Source organism: Pinus tabuliformis, chromosome 5_2, assembly GCF_031772625.1.
Source record: "Pinus tabuliformis cultivar Carrire ecotype Pingquan chromosome 5_2, CPIR1, whole genome shotgun sequence".
Classification (NCBI taxonomy): Eukaryota; Viridiplantae; Streptophyta; class Pinopsida; order Pinales; family Pinaceae; genus Pinus; species Pinus tabuliformis.
The window spans coordinates 129209992-129232530 of record NC_142306.1 but is presented as its reverse complement, the minus strand read 5'-3'; the positions used below and the strand labels follow the sequence as shown (position 1 = coordinate 129232530).

Sequence of the window (22539 nt, the reverse complement as noted above, 5' to 3'; positions counted from 1 at the left end):
GCTCTAAGCATATAACATACCATAAATTAACAGAAACTCTATGAGCCTTCCATGTTAGACCAGGAAGAGGAACATGTCCTACCTTCTATGGAGGATTTGGCACAGATGCTCAAGCAAAGTTGACAAAAGATACAATTTTACAGAAGAAGTCCACAACTACAAGACAGGGTCAACATGACCTTTGGTAAATTGTGTTGAAAGGACAACTTCAAGGCAAAGCTAAATGGTACACTAAAGAGAAGGTGGAGTAAAAATGTCCTCACCTCATTTAGTAGAAGCTTTTGGGGACCAAAAGCCTCCCAAAATTGTTTTTCATCCATCTTAATGCGCTCAAAGTGGAAAAAGTGGAGGAATCAACTCTCAGGACCATTTTTACCATTGGGACATAGTTTAGCAAAATGGGGTTTGAAACCTTTCAGGAGTTTTTTGAGGCATCAATTGATGTTTTTTGGGGTAAAACTTTGTCACTTTAGTGCCACACCTTTGGTTACCTATTCTGTACATAGAGACCTTTCCAACGATGCAAGAATCGCGTCAATCAGAATTCGTATGCGAAAGTTATGCTGCTCAAAAGCTAACCTTTCTGTTTTCACCCCCATAATTCGAGGGAATGCTATGTCATCCCCTATTAGTCATGGAAAAGGGGTTGGCCACTTGGTTATGACATAGAAGAATCTAGAAGAGTCTATATTGTAACTTTGGTTAAGTGTTGACGTAGTCAAACCTAACCACTAGTAGGCTATCACGTTGTGTTATAACGAGGCCACTAGGAGGAAAAGGGATTCGATTCTTACGAGTGGATTTGTTCCATAGCTGAGCAAAAGTAGCTAAGAGGTATAGGAGATATAGCACACATGGAGGATTTGTGCACTGTTGTAGCCCACGAGCCACAAGCCATACCTTTTTGTACTCGCAACCATATTTCCATTCAGAGAAAGAGAGCGGAGTGGCCTCACCTTCTAATTGGATTTTTCTCCCAAAAGGGTCTCCTAGGTCATATTGTTTGTCAAATGTGTTTGTGAGCTTTTATTTTGACATTCTCTATTTTCTGCATAATTTTAATTCACGTGCATACACTATTAACAATAATCTACAGATCTATAAATCTAAAGAGATATAAATCTGTAATAGTGTATATTTTGGATTTTAAAGTATAATTTTATCAGATTTGTTGGGATGAACTAACCAGTGGAATATCCACAATAGTTTACATATCACTTTTGACCAAGGGTCAAGCCCTTTCAAGAGGTGGGGCCGACATGAACAATAAAATAATATTTTATTTTTGTTTGACTTTGTTGCCTTTAATATCCACTGTAGCTACATAATTTCAACACTCCCTCTTAGCTAGGGAGGTATTCTCTTTGTTGATGTACATATGATGAATAAAATTTCTCCATTCCAAGAAAAGTTTGAAAGCATCCCCGCATTATCATCAGATAAGAACTAGTCACCCACTAGTCCTAGGGTTTCCAATGTCCAAGTCGTCACTTGGAGTCATGTCAAGTACCCCACTTGAACCATGGTGAAACCCTTGGGTCACCAATCTACCAAGTCGTCACTTGGAGTCTTGTTAGGAACCCTACCTAACCCATGGTGAAAGATGGGGCCCATTTACTATTCACACATGTCGTCACATGTAATTGAATGGTGAAAATACTTGCCCAATGCTATAAGGCACTAGCTCAACCCACTAGCCAAACCCCATGGTAATATGGCCAGAACCCATTGGCTGGGGGAGCACTCGAAGGCCTTGATACTAATTTTGCCAATCTCCTCTGACATTTTACATGGTTTCAGTCAACACTCGTGAACTAAGGGAAATTTTTCACCCTTTGATGCTGCAACATCAATACTCCCTCTCACCAAGGGAGGGATTCTCAACCACTCAAAGCCTATCTCTGAAGTAAACAGACTATAGAAATTCCTTGTAGGTTCAAACTGCATATTGTAATATGTTAAAACAATTGACTTGAATCTACTCTACTCATCAACGAAAACAATAAACGATCGCGAAATCACGAAGCATACAAGAGAAATAATTTAATCACACATAACACAACAATTTTGTAGGGAAAGCCACAACTAAAATCCCAGCTATCTGTATATTGCATTAATTAGAAAATATGAGAAGATTACAATGCTTTGCTCAAGCCCAAGCAACCTCTGCACTATCTCTATCTATCTCACTACCAACCTGTGCACAAGCTTCTCTTGGCACACCTTTCTCTCACAAGCTCCACACACAAACTTGTGCTTCCTATTGCTTGGTCTCACCAACTCGTGCTCACCAAAACAATGATTAAACTTGTGTCTTCATTCCTCCTTTTAAAGGCAATTCGAATGGCTAAAATTAGTGATTTTTCTAATTAAAGAATGATTTATTTTAGGCCTTCTTCTGACTGCATGCACCATCTGTTTAATTTAGATGATTTTACAACTGATAGTACACTATCCCTGAACTCCAATTTCAACTGGGTCTTTCTCTGATCTGACATGCATGAGTTAATTATGAGTGAATCTTCAATTTACTGGATGAGCAGTGCTGGTTACATCTCACTACTGCAAGTTACACCCCTCTACTGGATCTCCCACTAATTCCTCCATTAGTTGGAACTAGTTGAACTGAATTTAACTTAGTTAAATTGAATTAAATAATTACAACTCAAAAAAACTCAACTTGGGCCCCTAAAATTTAGGAACATGACTCTAGGTAGACTTCCAACTCGAATTAATTGAGCCAACTAAGTCAAATTAACTTAGTTAACTATTACAAGTTGCTATGACAATTAGAATTAGAATTAGAATTTACGTCCTAATTTAATTCAAGGACAAATTGAATTAGGATTTTTCGTGATGCTAATTTTAACATTTTTTGTTGCTATTTTCAACACTCCCTCTTAACAAGAAATGAATTCAACTCTATCACAATCCAGTTCCTTTGGAATGTTTTGCATGCAACACTTGTCATTGTTGTTGTTGTTACTGCAACATCTGCAACCAAAAAACATCCAAACAAAATAAATTGAATCCACTGTGTCTGCAACTGTCTACTAGGAAAACTGTGCTGCTGCTGACTCTGCTACTGAGCTTCCTACTCCGCTCTACACTTCCTTAGTATCTGACTAAAACTGATCCTTGTGGGAAATCTCTCTGCTCCTCAATCTGCCAATATCAATGATCACAACTCCTTTTTGTGTCACTAAACCTTGGCTCATTGATCTACCCACTATTAGCCTTCTAGCTCCATTACGAAGTCTGCACATAGGGTCTTCTGAATTTGCCTTGAACTAGAGCTCCGTCAATCTGCAAGGACAACTTTGAATTCTTCTCTTCTATTGTGATTTCAGCTCCGATGCCATGTAGAAATTCTTTGTAGATTCAAACTGCAGATTGTAATATGCTAAAACAATTGACTTGAATCTACTCTAGTCATCAACGGAAACAATAAATGAAATCACGAAGCATACAAGAGAAAGAATTCAATCACATAACACAATAATTTTATGGGGAAAGCCATAGCTAAAACCCCCTGCTATGTGTATATTGCATTAATCAGAAAATATGAAAAGATTACAATGCTTTGCTCAAGCCTGAGAAACCTCTGTACTATCTTTATCTATCTCACTACCAACCTGTGCACAAGCTTCTCTTGGCACACGTTTCTCTCACCAGCTCCACTAACATACTTGTGCTTCCTATTGCTTGGTCTCACCAACTCGTGCTTACCAAAACAATGATTGAACTTGTGCCTTCATTCCTCCTTTTAAAGGAAATTCAAATGGCTAAAATTACTAAATTAGTGAGTTTTCTAATTAAGGAATGATTTATTTTAGGCCTTTTTTTGATTGCATGCACCATCTATTTAATTTAGATGATTTTACAACTGATATTTCATTCTCCCTGAACTCCAATCTCAACTTGGTCTTTCTCTGATCTGACATGCATGAGTTAATTATGAGTGACTCTTTAGTTTACTAGATGAGCAGTGCTGGTTACACCCCATTACTGTAGGTTATACTCCACTACTAGATCTCCCACTAATTCCTCCATCAGTTGGAACTAGTTTAACTGAATTTAACTCAGTTAAACTGAATTAAATAATTACAACTCAAAAGAACTCAACTTGGGCCCCTAAACTTTAGGAACCACTCTACATCGCTGTAGATAGACTCCCAACTCGAATTAACTGAGTCAACTAAGTCAAATTATATTAGTTAACTATTACAAGTTGCTATGAGAATTAGAATTAGAATTTAATTCAAGGACAAATTAAATTAGGATTTTTCTTGATGCTATTTTTAACATTTCTTGTTGCTATTTTCAACACAAACTTCATCTAGAGTGAAGGATTTGTGAGAATATCAACAACTTGCTCATCAATAGAGATGTATTAGAGCTTCAGTGCTCCCTTCTGAATAATGCTCCAGATGTAGTGGTACTTGATCTCGATGTGCTTACCGGATTTTCTGAAAGCTTCACACAAGTTTGGTTGTCACAATAGATCATGGTCAGGTCCAGCACATGATCAAACAATCTCGCGATTAGCTGCCGAATCCATACTGCTTCACAACTTGCTAAAACTCTTTTTTGGCCAGATCCAAGTCAAATTTGCAATTCAACAAGTTTGACTTGCAATTTCTGTGACACTGGATCAAAATATTTAAAAGGATCCAGGAGCTATGCTCTTTTTTCATTGGTAATGTAATAAATATTCTGCCTTTATTGTTTTGTGTCGGTCTATTTGAAACTGCCAACCTGAACAAACAAAAGTTTTCTTCTCCAAAGCAGTCTAATTGTTGCACATTATTCGATGTTTCTTCGACCTTTCAAAAGTTTTCCAATTTCGATTGCTTTTAAACAACTCTTGGGAACTGTGACATGATATGAAATTTGTAGTTTGGTTGAAGAGGCTAAGTTACCTCATGTCGGTGATGAATAACGTCTATTTTTTGTTGTTGTTAAAAACACTGTTGCATTTCATACTTGGATATCTCCAAACTTTTTGACTGAATACTAAACAAAGTCATGGTGTTCGTTGGCTCTCTTTGTCAAATATTGTATATCATTACTCTCTTATAGTCTGCAAATTGGTTGGACGAGATTGCCTGAACTTGGTGTTTTTTGGTTTAATCTGTTTCTCATGTCTTGTATGTTTGGATATTTGATTGTTAAAAAGAGTATTGGAATACTTGTCTGGTGGACCTTTATTACTAATTCTTGATGGGATTTTGTACATGCAGCCTGTGTCTTTGGGTAGATTACTTGTTAATCACATGCTTCTATGTTTTGGAATTATATTTGCAACTGAGGTAATTTTTTCCATTTGAACTGCACTATTTCAAAGGGATTTTGTTAAATATTTTGGGTATGAGAAATCTGGACAATAAAAGGTTGCAGAACCCGAAGGTTAAGAGAATACATTGCAGGGTTTAGCTGGTAAACTCCAGCTGCTAGATATTGTTGATCAGTCCCTGAAAACTGGGAGGAAGCAGGCATGGCATGCAGCTAACATAACGAATGTATGTGTGGGACTTCTGGCTGGTTTGAAGGTAAAACACTTTTAAGGATTATTGTGAGGAGAAATGGTTTCTTTGATGTGCTTTTATATATCTGATCTTAGTTTTGTTTTATGTATATTTAATTCCAACTTGTCTTTGACATTCATGGACTATTCTGCATTCCTTTTGTCTGCCATGTTTTAGTCAATTGATTTTTTTTGTAGGCATCTTTGCGATCACGCTCTATGGAATCTGAAACTGAAGTTTTCAAACGCATGCAGTCTGTCTTTCAGGCATGGATAGATGTTTGTTTATATGGAGTACTAATTATAGCTAACCTCTTCATCTTAGTTAATTTGCTGTTTTTACATGAAGTTCTTGATGTTTAAGTGCTTTTTTTCATAGCAGGGAATTCTAGCGGAGGAGGGAATTTGTATTGCACAACAAAGGGCAGCAGCTGAGGGACTTGGTGTACTTGCTCGGTTGGGAAATGATATATATGCTGCACGTCTGGTAGATTTGCATTGCTATTGTGATCATAGCCTTTATTAACATGTTAGGTGAATTGAGTTGAAGAAAATCTATGCTATGTTTTCAATCTCCAGTACCTTTCAAGGTGGTTGACTGCACACAAGTGATAAGCTTGCTTCTTTTGTTTTAAAATAAACCTCTACATGATAGAGGCTATTCTTCTGCCTTACATTAGATGACATGAAAAATATGGTTTGTTAATGGAAATAAAAGGCACAAAAGCAATTGTTGATAAACTTTATGTCCTATTTCCAGATAAGTTTTTTTTGATGATTGTTGCTTGTTTATGTTGTTTATGCTCACTTATATGCCAATTAAGTTCGTTCACCTTACTCTGTTGACCTGTAACTAAAATGCTCGAGGTGTTTGTTGGCATTGCTATGGGATGTTGCTTCGATATCAATTTGAGTATTTGTTTTATTATTCATTCAGTATGCAAGATAGTTTGCATCGACAAAGTTTGCTTTCTAATTGAAATGCCTGTTTTATGCATTGAATGCTCTACTGGTTGTTCTGTCCAGATACGTTCTCTGATGGCAGATGTTAATGGAGCCTCGGATTCAAATTACAAGGGATCTATTGCACTTGCATTAGGATGCATTCACCGTAGGTAATTGTCACTGTTATTTCCCAATTTATTAGAATGAGTAATATTTATAAAGATTAGATTGTGTTCTTTTAACACGATACAGATTCACATGAAACTACTTAGAGGAATGAATCTTCTACTTCGATGAAGGGATATCAGACCAGCGAAAGCATTTGGCTATTGTATGACTGTTATCGACTAAAGTAAAAGAACTACTGTGAAATATGAAACTATTGTTATTTTAAATCTATGTCCAGATGATAGTTAAGATAATACTAAGAAAAGTTTTAATGCAACACTTTTTTGGATGCAAGTCATCTTGAGTTTTTTTTCTTGCTCGCAGTTACTATTATTATTAAATTTCTTTGTGTTGTGACAAACTTGTAGCAGATTTATCAGAACTGGTACTGGATAGAAGTCCTGAAATACATAAAATTAAAGTTCTGAATGAAGGTACATAAACATTGTAGCTCTAAGTGGCCCTTAGAGTAAAAAAAATCATCATATACTATAATCAAATGAGTGTTGATTTTCTAGTGCAATCGGGACTAGTACAATTTTTCAATCTGATAACTACCTCCAATGATACAATTAGACTTCTTTAGAGCATTCAATCATTAAACAGTTATACAATGTACATGCAAAATTTAAACCATTCACTTTCTTCAATAGAGCAATAGACATCATAGTAAACATTAAAACAAGAGACAAGGGACGCCAATATTTAGGCTAGCAGCCAGGGCAAAACCCACAAGGGGAAAACCCAACAATCTTTCCTTAGAGAGAGAGCATTCAGTTCATTAAAGTGTACATCAGAATATTCCAACAAGATTCCAATTTTCCTGACCTCAACAAATACCAAGTCAAACCAGTCAAAGGAGAGAGAAAATACAGTCAACGCTGGTCAAAGTCAAGTCTGTAACAAGGCTGACTTTCGGCCTGAGGTAGCTCAGAACAGAGGGTCAAAATTCAGTCAAAATCACAGTCATCGAACCTCTGCAATTTTTGGTCAATTCTCAGGGTAGACCTGTGGTCAATTTGTGGTCATTGGCCCAGAACCAGAAGTAAAATCTCCGTCAAACAGAGTACACAGATTCTGGAATATTCGGTCGCCAAAACAGTCAAAGAACTCAGTCAAACAGAAGCAAACTTTCCCAAGTCAATGCTGGTCAAACAGAAGAATATAAGGTTGGTCAACGCGCAGAAATACTCCTTGACTCCTTCGCACATGTGAACTTCCTTGCTATTTCAGATCGAATGATGTGATGTGAGATGATGCCAAATGAGCATCAACAAACTTCTATTTATATGTGGTTTAGGAGGGTTTTTGACCTTGGGTACTGTTACCGACCACTTTGTGGGTGATATCCTCGGGATAAATTTTTCTCCATGATGAACCTCAGCCGGCAGCCAGCAGCCCCATGCAGCCTCCTACTAGCTCATTGTGTCATCTCTCTGCCACTTGAGCCAGCCATGTGGTCTCTCACCCACCTATATTGATCGTATGTTTGAAGGCGGGCTTTCTGAATCTAAAGGTATGTCTTGTCATTTGGTAATTAAGTATTGGGTTTACTTGTCATGGATATTTCTGGGTATGGATTGATGGGGGGATTTTGCGGAAAGGGTGGGCTTAGTTTCTGCTCTTGTCCCCTTGATTTCTTTTGGTTGTTACCCTTGGATCTTAGTCCTGTGGGATCTCCTTTATTGACCATTTAGTTCTAGGGTGGTACTACTTGGGAAACCCTGAATTTGGGTGCGTGGTCCCGCTCCTTTACCCCAATATATTACTCCCTTGTCCACTCACTGTACCCCATTGATCATTTCTCCCACCTGGGTCCATATTTCCATTATGGGTCCAAATAGGGCTAGCCTCCCTATCCCCTTGTCCACACCTTGTGTTAGGGCTTGAATGATGCCCTAGAGTTTGAAGCAGTTAAAAGAAAAAGAAAAAAGCATAATTGGCCACATATAATAGGAAATTGTACCACAAAATGCAAAAGATGGCCGAGACAAAATAATTAGCACGTGGGCAAAAACGAATACACGAGCTCTATCCCAATCCATGGTCATCACCCTGGTTCCATAGGCCCTAGATGAACCTCCTTTATCATTCAGGAACCCATGATTGTTCCAATCCCTGGAGGGCAATGAACCGCCCTACCTAAAAGGGGTAATCACTGCTATATCTTACACATCATGCTCTTGTTCTTTGAGCCCCGGGTAGTTAATTAAAGAAAATTCATAAAAGGCAAAAGGCATATAAAGAAGGGTGGAAAAATCAAGGCCGAGGCACCTCATGTACCACGATTGCTCCCTCCTACACATTACATACCCAGGTGTGGGCTTCCCCTTATCTAGCTACGCTTATGCCCCCATATGTGGCCCAAGATTGCCCTTCTCAGGCCCTACTCCATTCCACTTATTTATCACTTGCTACCCCCATTAGAGGGATGTACCTTGGACATACTATCTCCTTTAAGGGTTGAAACCACCTAATAAGGTACTTGGTTAACCCCTTTTGCAGCTTGGAGACACTAGCACATGCCAAAGCCCACTACGGAAGGGCAAGCCATTATGAAGTCCCCACCTATGGTCCATGATTGGTAAGCTCATTTACTTGATTTCTCTAATGACTTGTTGTACTGGAAGGCTAGAGGATGCATTGGATCTTATGCAAGATTGCAAATGGTCTCCATCTTGGGTTTGGTCTCCCCATACGAGGTCCTAATCCTCCAGACAGATACATTGGCACATGTAGGGTGTGTGTTGAGAGCCATGGGCCTCCACAACAACAGATAACACTCCATGGATCCCCACAACCATTAAGAGGTTGCTTGTGGTTCACTTATTGGACGAGGAAGATGCACCTCATCCATCATGCCCAGCTAGCCCCAGATTTGCACCATCCACTTGGCAGATGATCCAGGGCTTGCATGATGATATGGCGTCACCTACACCATTATCCTATTCCTTGCAGGTGATCTACAACCATCTTCGATTTGTTTGGAGATCCATGAGGACACTTGTGTGCCCCCACATGTCATTTGGAGCACCACAGGTTATTATAAGGGACCAACTCCTTGTCCACTTCTTTTGAGGGTCCTATTTTTCATTATGGCACCCATGGACCTCATTTTACCTCTTAGATGGCCCTACGACATGCATAGATTATTATTTGACCTCCTGAGAGGCTTACTCTTTCATTTATGAGTTAGTTTGTTGCGCTTGTCACCAAAAGTTGAATTATTAGAAGATTATTTTATTTTTGGGGATTATGTAGGCCAAGGAGGCTAATTCAAACTCCTAATTTGTGTATAAATACAAGCGAGATGAGCTTATTTTCTCATCATCACTTGGATCGGATCATATCTTCTTGTGAGATTTTCGCTATCTTTTGAGGAGGAGACTTTTTGGATGAATGAATGAATTTTGATGTTTGGTTATTCTTCTTTGTCTTGGAGCTTGTATGATTGGCATATCTTGGTGATTGGATATATTCTTCTTACATATAAGTAATATGTTAATGCTATTTTGATTCTTTATTTTGTTGCATTCACGATATTGGGATTTTCGCTATTCTAGGGCTAATTTGCTGCTTTTCTTGGAACAAAATTGTGGAAATTAAATCTCTAAATAGTGTTGTATCATGATTGGGCCATGTTTGAATGAATGAATGTTCCTAGAGACATCATTGTCTTGACAAGTCACCAAATATTGTTGAACGAAGTATAAATGACCTTGAAGCTACTTCCATTAAGCCTTAATGGCCAACAAAGTTGTCTTTTAGGCCTCCTTGACAAGTGGAAATCAATCCAAACTCTAAATCTTCCATGACTCCGTCTCTCCCAAAGAAAAAGCATTGATCCTCCTTTGGTGATCATTTTAAATCTTATTTCTTTCACCTTCCCCTCTTTTTCTAGGCCTAGCCTACATAGGTCACCTAGGGCATCAATTATCTCACAATCTAGGCATCCAAATACCTTGATTTTTGGTCCACAATTGCACTGGTATGTCCCCAAGAAGCCCTCCAAATTTCATGAGATTCCGATGGTGGGATCTTCAGATATCGCAAGCCCTAGATCAAAGACCAATTCTTGCCCTTGGTTTCCCTTAGTCTAGAAACCTCATTGGGATCCTTGCATTGCCTTCCATTGAAAATTCATTCCTTGATTCCTTCCTCACCCCTAATTTGGTCAAGTATGTCATTGGTTGCTAAATCAGAATCCTATCCTCTTGACCTAACCTCGGGTCCACTTGGTCCCATTTGGTCCCATGCACTATCAAAGTTAATTCTTCAAAGATCACTTGGAACCCAAGTTTCCAAGAGATTTCTAGGGCTTAGGGATCTCCTTTATAAGACACATACTCAAAACCTAACCCTTGAAATTCTCCCCAAACCCTTCCTAGAGAGCCTTCCATCTTGTCTTCCAAGACAAGCAAGCCACAATCTTGAGCCTCTCTTGTGAATAGGCTTCTAGGATCACCCTTCATGCTATATTTGATCTATTCATCTTTTGATCCTTATCATACCGGGTCTCCTCCCATTGGTGAAAGTCCGTAAAGAGTAGGGAGCTTTAGCTAAGGTGACAGTGGGCTATTGCTCCATTTGGTTCCCTTGACCTAGCAATTGTCCCTTTAGGATTCCCTCCCAAGACCTCTGCTAGTTTGAGCAGTAACATTCTGGCACTGTTGCCGGGGACACTAAACGTGTGTTTTGTTTCCCATATGACAAATTGACATATCATTATTGGTGAATCCATTGGAAGAATGAAGCCCTAGTTCTTCATTGAACTTTAAGGTCGATGCTTGTAGGGTGAAGCAAGCATTTTTTTAGGCATCTTTAATTTCACCTTGGCGACTCCTACATATATTTCATGTATACCTCAAATAGGTTCTCATTCTTTCATAAATTTCCCGCTTTGGACATTGCTAGCATCCCTGGACATCTTAATCATTTCCCGTGAAGGATGTTACGTACGATGCCTGTGTTTAATGGTGATCTACTCTCTGTTATTGACCACGTAGAAAGATTTAATGCACATGCTTTGAGAGAGAAGGTCGTCCACCAAGATGTCCTTATGTTATTGTTCATGGGATCTCGTGCTGGTCATAACTCATGGCTGCATAATCATGAACCTAGGAGCATCTCATCTATTGAAGAGTTTGTTGATGGATTTCTTAGGCATTTTCAAGTACACCCTGCATTGAGCATCCAAGAGGAAGCCTTCATCGAGCATCATCAAGACATTAAGAATCTAGATAATGAGCAAGAAGATGAGTCCTCCTTGGCTCCACATGATTAAAATAATGATTTTGAGGACACGTGCCGGGACGGATGAATTTATGGAAAGTGAAATGAGACCAACCATACCTTTCTCAAGGACATTACTCTCGATGAATCCTCTTTTGAAAACCTTGAGAGAGATGACCCCATTGACTCCTTGAAAGATGACATTGAGGATTATTTTCACATTGAAAAGGAGAAATGGGAAATTGTTGGTCCTCAATTTGATTGTGCTCCCATTTATGATACCGATAGGGAGGATGAGGATGAGATTGGTCTTCCCTTCCCCTCAAGCACTATTTATGATGACATACCCATTAATACCCTTGGGAAGGAGAATCTTTATTTTCCTTTGCATAAAGAGGGGCAGTTGGAAGTAATCAATTTTCCTTTTAGGAGAGACCCAATCTTTGATACCAAGGAGATTGATAAGGCTCCCACTTCTCCTGAGTATGATTCTATGTTCAAATCACTTGAGCCTTTAGATTATGATTTTGGGAAAGCGCAACCTGTTGAATACAATACTTCTTTCTCCCTTTTTCCTATTGGTCATCATCTTGAGTCCTCATCAAGTGATTCCTTCACCCCTGGTCATATGATCTCAAGTAAATGTGAGCCTTTTCCCCCTCCTGAGTATAGTGTCAAGGAAAATCCCTTCATTGATTATACTTTTCCTCTTTGGACGCGCCCTCAGGGTTTTGATCACTCCATAGTCTCCCCTCTCTAGTGTAATAATCATGTGCAACCTACTTCTCCATCTCATCGGCCTCCCTTTCCTACCCATCATAACTCGATAAAGGCCATAAACCATGATGTAAATAATAAGGACAATGGTGGAAGTGATATGCTAGAGGTTGTCATCCGCCAAAATTTTGTGAGCTTGGTTGTTGACATCTTATTTTGGTTGCAAAAGAAGATCTCACAGCCTAGATTACATCCTTTTCCCACCTCTTCTCATATAATCATCCTTGTGTGGGCATCTTATTTCCTCACCTCCCACCCTCCTCCATGTGCTTGGATTTGAACTCCGCCGAAATTTTATGAGCTTGGTTGTTGACATCTCTATATTTTGGTTGCAAGAGAAGATCTCACGGCATAGATTACATCCTTTTCCCACCTCTTCTCACATAATCATTCTTGTGTGGGCATCTTATTTTCCCACCTCCCACCCTCCTCCATGTTCTTGGATCTGAATTCGCTTTGGGATTTGCTACATAAGTAGTCATACTGGCAGGTGTGTGTATATTGATACGATGATATGTTGGCTGCACTGGCTTTATGATTACACTTAACGTTAGCATTATCACATGCGTGTTAGGGTAGGATGCATTGCATGTTGATTTTTGCATTAGAAATAACGTCATATGATATTTCTCATGATAGATTAGATTGCATCTAGATTAAAAATTGCATATTCTATTTCTTGTTGGTTTTATGGGTTAACATTAAGCATGGGTGATCATAAGACGCCGTGAAAAACATGCTGCCCCATGGCTTTGATCTTTGACATGTGCAGATAACAGGTCTTCGGTGACCAAGAGATTGCTGGAGTTCTCATGACTTTCCGTTCCTTTGTCCACTTCTTCGAGAGATCACATCCCAGTTGGAGCCAGATGTTACCCACCATTTCGTGGGTGATATCCCCAAGAGAAATTTTTCTCCATGATGAACCTCAGCTGATAGCCAACAACCCCTTGCAGCCTCCTACTAGCTCGTTGTGCCATCTCTCTTCCACTTTAGCCAGCCATGTGGTCCCTCACCCACCTATATTGATCGTATGTTTGAAGGTGGGCCTCCCGAATCTAAAGGTATGTCTTGTCATTTGGTAATTGAGTATTGGGTTTACTTGTCATGGATACTTCTAGCTATGGATTGATGGGGGAATTTGGTGGAAAGGGTGGGCTTAGTTTGTGATCTTGTCCCCTTGATCTCTTTTGGTTGTTACCCTTGGATCTTAGTTCCATGGGATCTCCTTTATTGACCATTTAGTTCTAGGGAAGCCCAGACTTTGGGTGCGTGATCCCGCTCCTTTACCCACTTATATTACTCCCTTGTCCATTCACTGTACTCCATTCATCATCTCTCCCACCTGGGTCCACATTTCCATTCTGGGTCCACATAGGGCCAACCTCTCTATCCCCTTGTCCCCACCTTGGGTCAAGCCTGGAATGATGCCCCAGAGGTTGAAGTAGTTAAAAGAAAAAGAAAAAAGCATAATTGGCCACATTTAAGAAGAATTTGTACCACAAAATGCAAAATATGTCCGGGACAAAGTAATTAGCATGTGGGCAAAAGATAATACATGAGCTCTACCTCTATCCATGGTCATCACCCTAGTTCCATAGGCCCTAGATGAGCCTCCTTTATCATTCAGGAACCCATGATTGTCCCAACCCCTGGAGGGCAATGAACAACCCTACCTAAAAGGGGTAATCACTGCTATATCTTACACATCATGCTCTTTTCCTTTGAGCCCTAAGTAGTTAATTAAAGAAAATTCACAAAAGGAAAGAGGCATATAAAGAAGGGTGGAAAAATCAAGGTTGGGGCACCTCATGTACCACAATTGCTCCCTCCTACACATTACATACCTAGGTGTGGGCTTCCCCTTATCTAGCTACCCCTATGCCCTAATATGTGGCCCAGGATTGCCCCTCTCATTCCCCACTCCATTCCACTTATTTATCACTTGATACCCCCATTAGAGGAATGTACCTTGGACATACTATCCCCTTTAAGGGCTAAAACCACCTAATAAGGTACTTGGTTAACCCCCATTGGAGCTTGGAGACACTAGCACATGCTAAAGCCCACTATGGAAGGGCAAGCCATTATGAAGTCCCCACCTATGGTCCATGATTGGTAAGCTCATTTGCTCGATTTCTCTAATGACTTGTTGTACAAGAAGGCTAGGGTACCCATTGGATCTTCTGCAGGATTGCAAATGGTCTCCATCTTGGGTTTGGTCTCCCCATAAGGGGTCCTAATCCTCCAGATGGCTACACTGGCACTTTCAGTGTGTTGAGAGCCATGGGCCTCCGCAACAACGAATAGCACTCCATGTGTTGGAAACACTGGGGGGGGTGAATCAATTTTCTTTTTCCGACTATTGTTTTACCAGTTAAAACATATATGATCAGAACACAAGATGAACAACAAGAATAAATGCTTTTATTAATATAATCTTTGCAGTAAAATAGATACAATATATAGATGGTTGCAATCGGTTGCCAAGCACCAACTTGGACTTTTGTGAGGCTCCAACCTCCAGAGCTCCAACTCTATTTCTCCAAGGCACCAATCTTGGACTTAGGAGCACCAACTCCCAAGGACTTCAATCCTTCCTATTCCTAAGACACCAGTTCAAAGGACCCCTATCCTTCCTATCTCTGAGGCACCAAGCCTGAAGACTCCAATCATATTTATTTTTGAGGCATCAACCCTAAGGACTCCTATCCTTCTTACTTCTAAGGCACCAGCCCCAAGGGTTCTGACCCAATCCTGTCAAGGCACATTTGATAGTAATGTTCTGCTCTCAGAACTCTTCTCTATTGAGTTCTGTCTGTTTCTTGCTTCACTGTAGTCTCCATACTACAACATCAATGACAACTAATCCTCTTATGAAGAAGTCTTTACAACTCTCCATGCTATCCACACAGAGTCTCCAATAGCCTTTGTGCTCTCTGATAATGTCTTCACACAACTTTAGTCAGTCTACTGTTCGTTGCACTAAGCTCTGTATAAAGAACCACTTTTTGTTTAGGCTTATGTTCTCATTGTCATAGTGAATGCTTCAGCATGACTGTTTCTCTGTTGGCTGCTTCTCCCCTTCGACTGCCTACTGTCCTGTTGGTCCTTCGTCCCTCTTTCTGTTCTGCTGCACCCTCCCGCTGCCTCTGTCTCCTCCAGCTTATTTCCGCAGTGTTCAACCACAGACCGTTCTCCTTTTTTCCTGTTTTTATTCGTTCCCCATGCCTCTGTCTCCCGGTTTCCTCTCTTCGCTGGCCCTTTAGCTTCCTCACCGCTCGCTTATCCTATCAGCTTCCTCCTCCGTCGCTATCATTTCCTCTGTGCTTGCTTGCTTCTTCGACTTCTCAGCTTTCGGTTTCCTCCGTCTATTCGTGCTCACAGGACACGTTAATTCATGAGAGAGGGCCGAATCATATGCAGAGGACACATATTCCAAAAAACTGTAACAATGCTCCCCTTTCTTTATTATGATAGCAGGCATACACAGAGACTATTTGCTTAACGGACATGCCATGTCCTATCGCAATCGCGACCGGTGTTAGTTCAGCCTCCTGAACTATCGGGACCGTTCCTTAATGTATTTTTGCCTCAAAACCCTGCGCACGGAAAATATCAAATACACAACAGATCAAAGAGAAAACACGAGCGAAACTTTGAGGGCGGACTTCAATTTTAATTCTCCTGAGTCTATAACGTATCGGGTTCGCCTTGTAATCACAATCGGTAGTCGCCAATGGCCAATGGCCGATGGTCGATGCCGATGGCCGATGGCTGATGGACGCAATAAGACATTAAGCCACATTTCAATGTTGCATCGGGTTCGGTCTTGCAATCGCAATCGGTGAGATGTGGCTTCCGTGGGTCTTTTATATATCGACCCCATGACATTGCTGATGGTCGACGGGCCGATCCTCCTGCGAATGCGATATAATATAGGGTTGTTGCTATAACCCGTTTGGGTCCGTGGGTCCCCATATATATATCACAATTGCTTAAGGCCCGCATACATCGCAATTGGGGGTTTGGGGTGATGGCGCATAGCCAAACCGCCGATTAGCACTGTCGCTGATATTTACGCATATGCCCGCTCCGATAGTGTAAATGCCATATAACTAAGTCTTCGGCCGCCGATAGTGTTGAATGCATATATGTATGGTTTTTGCCGCCGACGGTGTATACAACCTATATATGTATGTTTATGCCGCCGATAGTGTAAATACACATATATATACAAGTCTTTCTGCCTCCGTTTGCGTTAAATGCATATATATATATATATATATATATATATATATATATATATATATATACAAGTCTTTCTGCCTCCGTTTGCGTTAAATGCATATATATATGGTTTTTTGCCTCCGATAGTGTATTTGCATATATAACCAAGTCTTCCACCTCCGTTTGCGTTAAATGCATATATATATATGCTGCTCCCCCTGTATTTGCATGCATATATGGCCTCCGATAGCTCTGTTTGCATCCTCCATGGCTTTGTTTGCTTCCTCTTCTTTGGCATATATGTATGGTTTATAAATATGGCTCCGATAGCTCTGTTTTGGCATATATTACAGGAAACACTCTTGTAGGTGCTTCTTGGGCATGTATTACAAGCAGCGCTCCTCCGATATGGCTCCTCTTTCTCTGATATGCCTCCTTGCTCTGATATGCCTGTTTTGGTATATATATGTGATATATATATATATATATATATATGGTTCCTCCTATAGCTCCTCTTGCTCCAATGTGGCTCCTCTGGCTTGGCAGTGTCTTTCAAAGACCTCCTTGCATATATGAATGCCTCTCTTGCTCTGATATCCTGTAATATGCTTTGATATGCCTCCTTTGGTAACTCCTCTTGCTTATGGCTTGGCTATCTTGATGGCCTTGCTCCTGTCTCTTCATGGATCTGCTCGGCTTCCCCTTGGCTTCATGTCATCCTCTAGTATCTAGAATATTGCCATATTGACATCAATGACAACCTAGGTCAACAACATGGATCCCCACAACCATTTAGAGATTATTGGACGAGGAAGATGCACCTGATGCATCATGACAGTAACTAATGAAAGAACATTGAATGTAAGTGAAAAATACAAGGCAAGACAAGAGAACACAAAGATATGGCTCAAGCCAGGGAAAAACCCCAAAATGGTGAAAACCCTTGATCAATTCATCTTATTATCAAATATCATATGTTCAATAGAGTATGAGAGTACAATTAGAGTCAAGCATGACTTGCCAATAAGATGATCAATACCTCTGTCCAAATTTTTGGTGGCCTTCTTTCCGCTCTTTGAAACCTTCACAATTTCTTCATCTTCATCAACAATCACCACCTACTTTAGCTTAGGGTTGATCTTTGCCTTTAAACTCAGTCTTAGTTTATTTGCGGAACGAGTATGGGGTTTTCTACAGTAATACCTAGGACCTGCTTCTATTTCTTCGTCCCCTGTTCCCATGCTTTGCTTCCCTTTATCACTTTTTGTTGTTTTCTGTTTTGGCTCCTCTTCTTCTAGCATTTGCTTTTGTTGTCTTCTTGTTCTCCTCTCATATACCCTAACCTCTGGTTCCTTTGCAGGGTTTTCAACATGTTCTTCAACAAGGATATGACTAGGCTCTCCCTCTATTTCCTGAGCTAGGGTTTTGACAAAAAAATTAGTTTTACCTCTCCTTTGCCTTTTGGGTGTAGGGTTTCTCATATTTCTTTGTCTCAGTTGTTCCACTTGCTTGTTCAACTCATGAGTATATAATATCTTTATCAGGCCATGATGACAAATGTCATGAGGTGAAAGCTTAGGTCTGGTTCTAGCTTTGGTAGACATTTTCAGTAGACTTTGATGAAGGAAATAGGGCAAATTCATTTTACTGAAACCTGCTAGATGACACAAAAACCTCATGTGATACAAATAAACTTTAGAGTACCTGCCTTCACAGGTGAAGAAGAGCTGCACAGTCCTAAGAGTGTTAGACCATTCAGGCTTTAGCATATTCTGGGGGACTCCTACGTTCCAGTCCTGGTCTTGATAGTCCTCCTTCAAGAAGAAATCTAGGTCCACGTTCTGTAGTCACTGCCTTTTAAACCATCTTTCACCCTCAGTAGGCAAACCCATGGCCTTTGCAATGGATTCCTCGGTGATTGGAAACTGTAGGGTCCTTATTTGGGTTGTGCTGCCATCAAAAGAACATATAAATTTGTGACACCAACTCAGGTTAGGTCCATTGAAGCAATGGAAGACTGACTCCCAACCTGCATTGCAGATCAGTGACAACATCTTTGGATAAAACTTGAAATACATTCCATCCGGCTCAAAACGTTTCACATGGCCTGATCTTCCCATCTTACAATTGCTCTGACTCTGCAAATCCTTCCACAACCTTGAATCCCCTTGGCTGGACGCTGTAAACCCTTCCACAACCTTGCTGCACGCTGCAAATGATTTTCTGGGTTTACTGAAAATTACCATTTAGGGCAAACTGGGTTTTTTAGGGTTTGATTTTACACTTCGTTATTGGGCTTCAAAATACTGCTAAATGTCACATGAAGGATAAAAAGGGATAGGACTTTGTAAAAAACCACTTAGGCATTTGAAATGAAAGGGCTAGCAGCTTGGAAACCTAACTTAAAATTTTTTCGGTGAGCACTGCAGAAATATTTCGTAGCGCCAGTTGTAAGCTTGTGATAGGCTGATTTCGTTGCAAAAAGCTTAGGGAAAGATTAGGGTTAGGTGAAATGACTTGTTTTGACATGTCCCTAGGCTTATATAGCAATTTACACAAAACATTTTGATAGGTGCTTACACCCCTTGCACAATTGACTGAAAATCATAACCTGTGAACCTTTACGAAAGTACACACTTGATGCTAACATACTCTATTTCTGTTCTTAGCAATTCCAATGACTTCTCATTGTTGTACTTTTTGTAGTCCAGTGGCTATTTGTGGTCGCCAATGGCCTTTAGTATATGAATTAAATTGAACTAAATGACTATTATATAATCATTTCGATAACAATTTAAGGTAATGAGAACAATATTACTTTTCATTTTTTATATGAATGTATTTTTAAGTGAAATGCAATTGAGTTTAATATCACAATGAATGCTTTATGTTGGACTTGCTGCTAGGCTACTCTTTTTACAGTAAAACATACACATGAATGATGGGATAGATATTTATTATAGTCCTGTTAGATTTGGATGCTACTGTTATGTGATAGATAATTAACAATTGAGGTAAATAATATTAGTGCATTGGATGCTTGTATGATTTGACAGAGCACTAGAGAAACATTTAATATGTTATTTGAAAGATGTTCAATAAACATGTGTATATTATCCTAATTGATGTGTTATTAGATGATGGAATTTTTCCTTGAACATTTAACAAGTCGAATCATTCTGTCAAATTTTATGGGTTTAACCACTCTGCTTATTTGTGGTTTATTTGAAATCACAGCTTTTGGAGACATTTTCTTGTAGAACAGGCTATAATTTCTTTACATTTTATGGTTTGTTCTACAGTGCAGGAGGGATGGCATTGTCATCTTTGATACCTGCAACCGTACAGTCACTGTGTATGATGGCAAAAGATCCTAAAGATTCTCTTCATATATGGTCCTTACATGGTCTTTGTCTTACTACTGAAGCTGGTGGGCTTTCTTGTGTTCCACACATTCAAGTAAGCTCAAACATATTTTAGAGTATTTAGTATGTCTTGAAATTAATTGGTATCATTACTTCTTTATAAAACATTTCAGGAAATTTGTGTATAACTATGGCCTGAAATCTTTATTCAGTTTTAACCAATGTTGCGAATATTGGCATCGGGATAAAATCGGCAAGGGTCCAAAAAACCAAAAAATCGGGAAAATATCGATAAAAATCAGCAAAAATCTACAAAATTAAGATACCATAAAAATATCTTTAAAAATCGGGAAACATCAGCTAGGCCAAAAAATCGTGATTTTGAGATAAAATCGGGATGTTATCGAGATGTTCGCAACACTGATTTTAACTTTGGACATTGAAAAAGTAAAATCAATTCTCGATATTTCATGACGTTTTGAGGGAGTATTTTGGATGTGAATACTCTTGATACATTTTCCTTACCTTCTGGGTTTCCTAATTGATGTAATGGTCTGATTAACATGCAGTTGTTAAAACATTTGGCTACCCAAGATTGTCCTCCATATTGTTAGTATATATGTTCTGGCCTTATCTTCCTTGCACCAAAAAAATGAAAACTTTTAATGTGTGTGGACTTGAGAATATTCTCTACGTCTTTACTTGCACCAAAAGTTGACAATATTTTCTGAGTTGATAGTAACTATGCAGATGAATCAAATTCCTTCTAATTCTAATGGGACTGTACCTAAGAAGGCTTTTAAATAATTTTAAATTAGTCAATATATGGATCTTTAAAAGCACTGAACCATTAGTTTTTGTTGTTATGGGATGGTGGTCAATTGACACAGTTTTTCAAAGGGCCCACCATATGCCTGAGGTATTGTTAGCCAAGACCAGGTAGGCTACCAACTGGATGTGGTACCTCTGATTATCACGATAGCTTGTAAATATCAAATTGTTTGAAATAAAATACACATGCCAAATGATAATAAATTTGATATTCAGAGCAGAAATCATTGTTTTTTTTTCAATAATATTTTTGCCTGGACCTGTATTAATGTGGGGTATATTAATAATCCCAGCCAGAGCATTAACATCAAGGCAGAAAGCCAGCATTCAGGGCTTAATGAACATGGAAATTACAGCAAGAATATTGCACCATTTTCATTTGGATGACCAAATATTTTGAGCTTTCTTTACTTTCTATGTTGAAATTCAAGGTAATTGAAAGGGGAGTTTTTCTTCAACAAGCCCAGTAATTACATGACTACATTGTGAAAAGGGGTGGAAGGAAGCGTATTACTGGAAATCTCCTAACAGTGAAGAACAAGAGAATGCATCTGTTAGTGCAATATATTGTAGGAATCTGTTTTGATTCTTTAAAGTGTTTGAGAATTCATACAAGTGAACTTTTGTCCTCTTATGTTATAGATTTGATGGGTCTAGAGTCATTCTTGAAGAGTTTCTCTGGTTTCTAATCCCTCTCTCTTGTTCTCTTGTTTTATTTAGACAATATTGAGTCTTGCTATGGAGATATTGTTATCTGAGGAGCATGCAGGGACAGATCTTCGACAAAGTATTGGTCGACTGATAAATGCCATTGTTGCTGTCTTGGGTCCAGAACTTTCCCCTGGCAGTTCATTTTTTTCTCGTTGCAAGGTCTGCTTTCTTTTACATTGTATCCTGTGAGGGTAGTGGCTTTAATGTGTTTCTTGTATATTATAGGCAAGTATCTAATGTCTTGATTTGACCTTCTGTGGTATGATCAATTTTCATGTGTTAATGAATGTTCAGAATCCAGATGACCAAATCTGGAATGTTTAATCAAGTTTTAATGAATTGATTTGAAAAATTGAAGGTTATTGTGTATTTATCCTTAAAAAGTGATCGAATTTATATTTAAGTTTTAAGAATTTTCTGAAGAAATGTCCAAGATACTTTTAATGTTTTTTTTATATTCATTCTTTTAGTCTCTCCATTTCATAAAAATCAATGTACTAGGACAAGAGATTTCCCTTTTGGGTTTGTTGTTCAAATGAATATTTTTGACAAGGAAATTTGGATCAATTGCAGTCCGTTGTTTCAGAGATCCGTTCAGGAGAGGAGCCTGCAGTACTTCTTGAGTATTTATCCCTCTCTCATATTCTGTTACTCTTTTATGGATTTTTATTTGCAGGATATAAAGAAAAGTAAACCTTCTGAGCTAGTCATACTACTAGCCCTACTTAACTGGGCTTTAGGGAGTACACCTTA

General features: G+C 39.2%; 1 protein-coding gene across 1 annotated transcript in view; it reads left to right on the top strand.

The window, feature by feature from the left end:
- SWEETIE (HEAT repeat-containing protein) overlaps nt 1-22539 on the top strand; it is a 541573-nt gene that overhangs the window by 252161 nt on the left and 266873 nt on the right. The window contains exons 20-27 of the mRNA XM_089436034.1: nt 5244-5312; nt 5430-5552; nt 5726-5794; nt 5910-6014; nt 6554-6642; nt 20182-20338; nt 21796-21945; nt 22360-22409. Coding sequence (XP_089292160.1) covers nt 5244-5312; nt 5430-5552; nt 5726-5794; nt 5910-6014; nt 6554-6642; nt 20182-20338; nt 21796-21945; nt 22360-22409 — 812 coding nt within the window. The remainder of the gene's footprint in view (nt 1-5243; nt 5313-5429; nt 5553-5725; nt 5795-5909; nt 6015-6553; nt 6643-20181; nt 20339-21795; nt 21946-22359; nt 22410-22539) is intronic.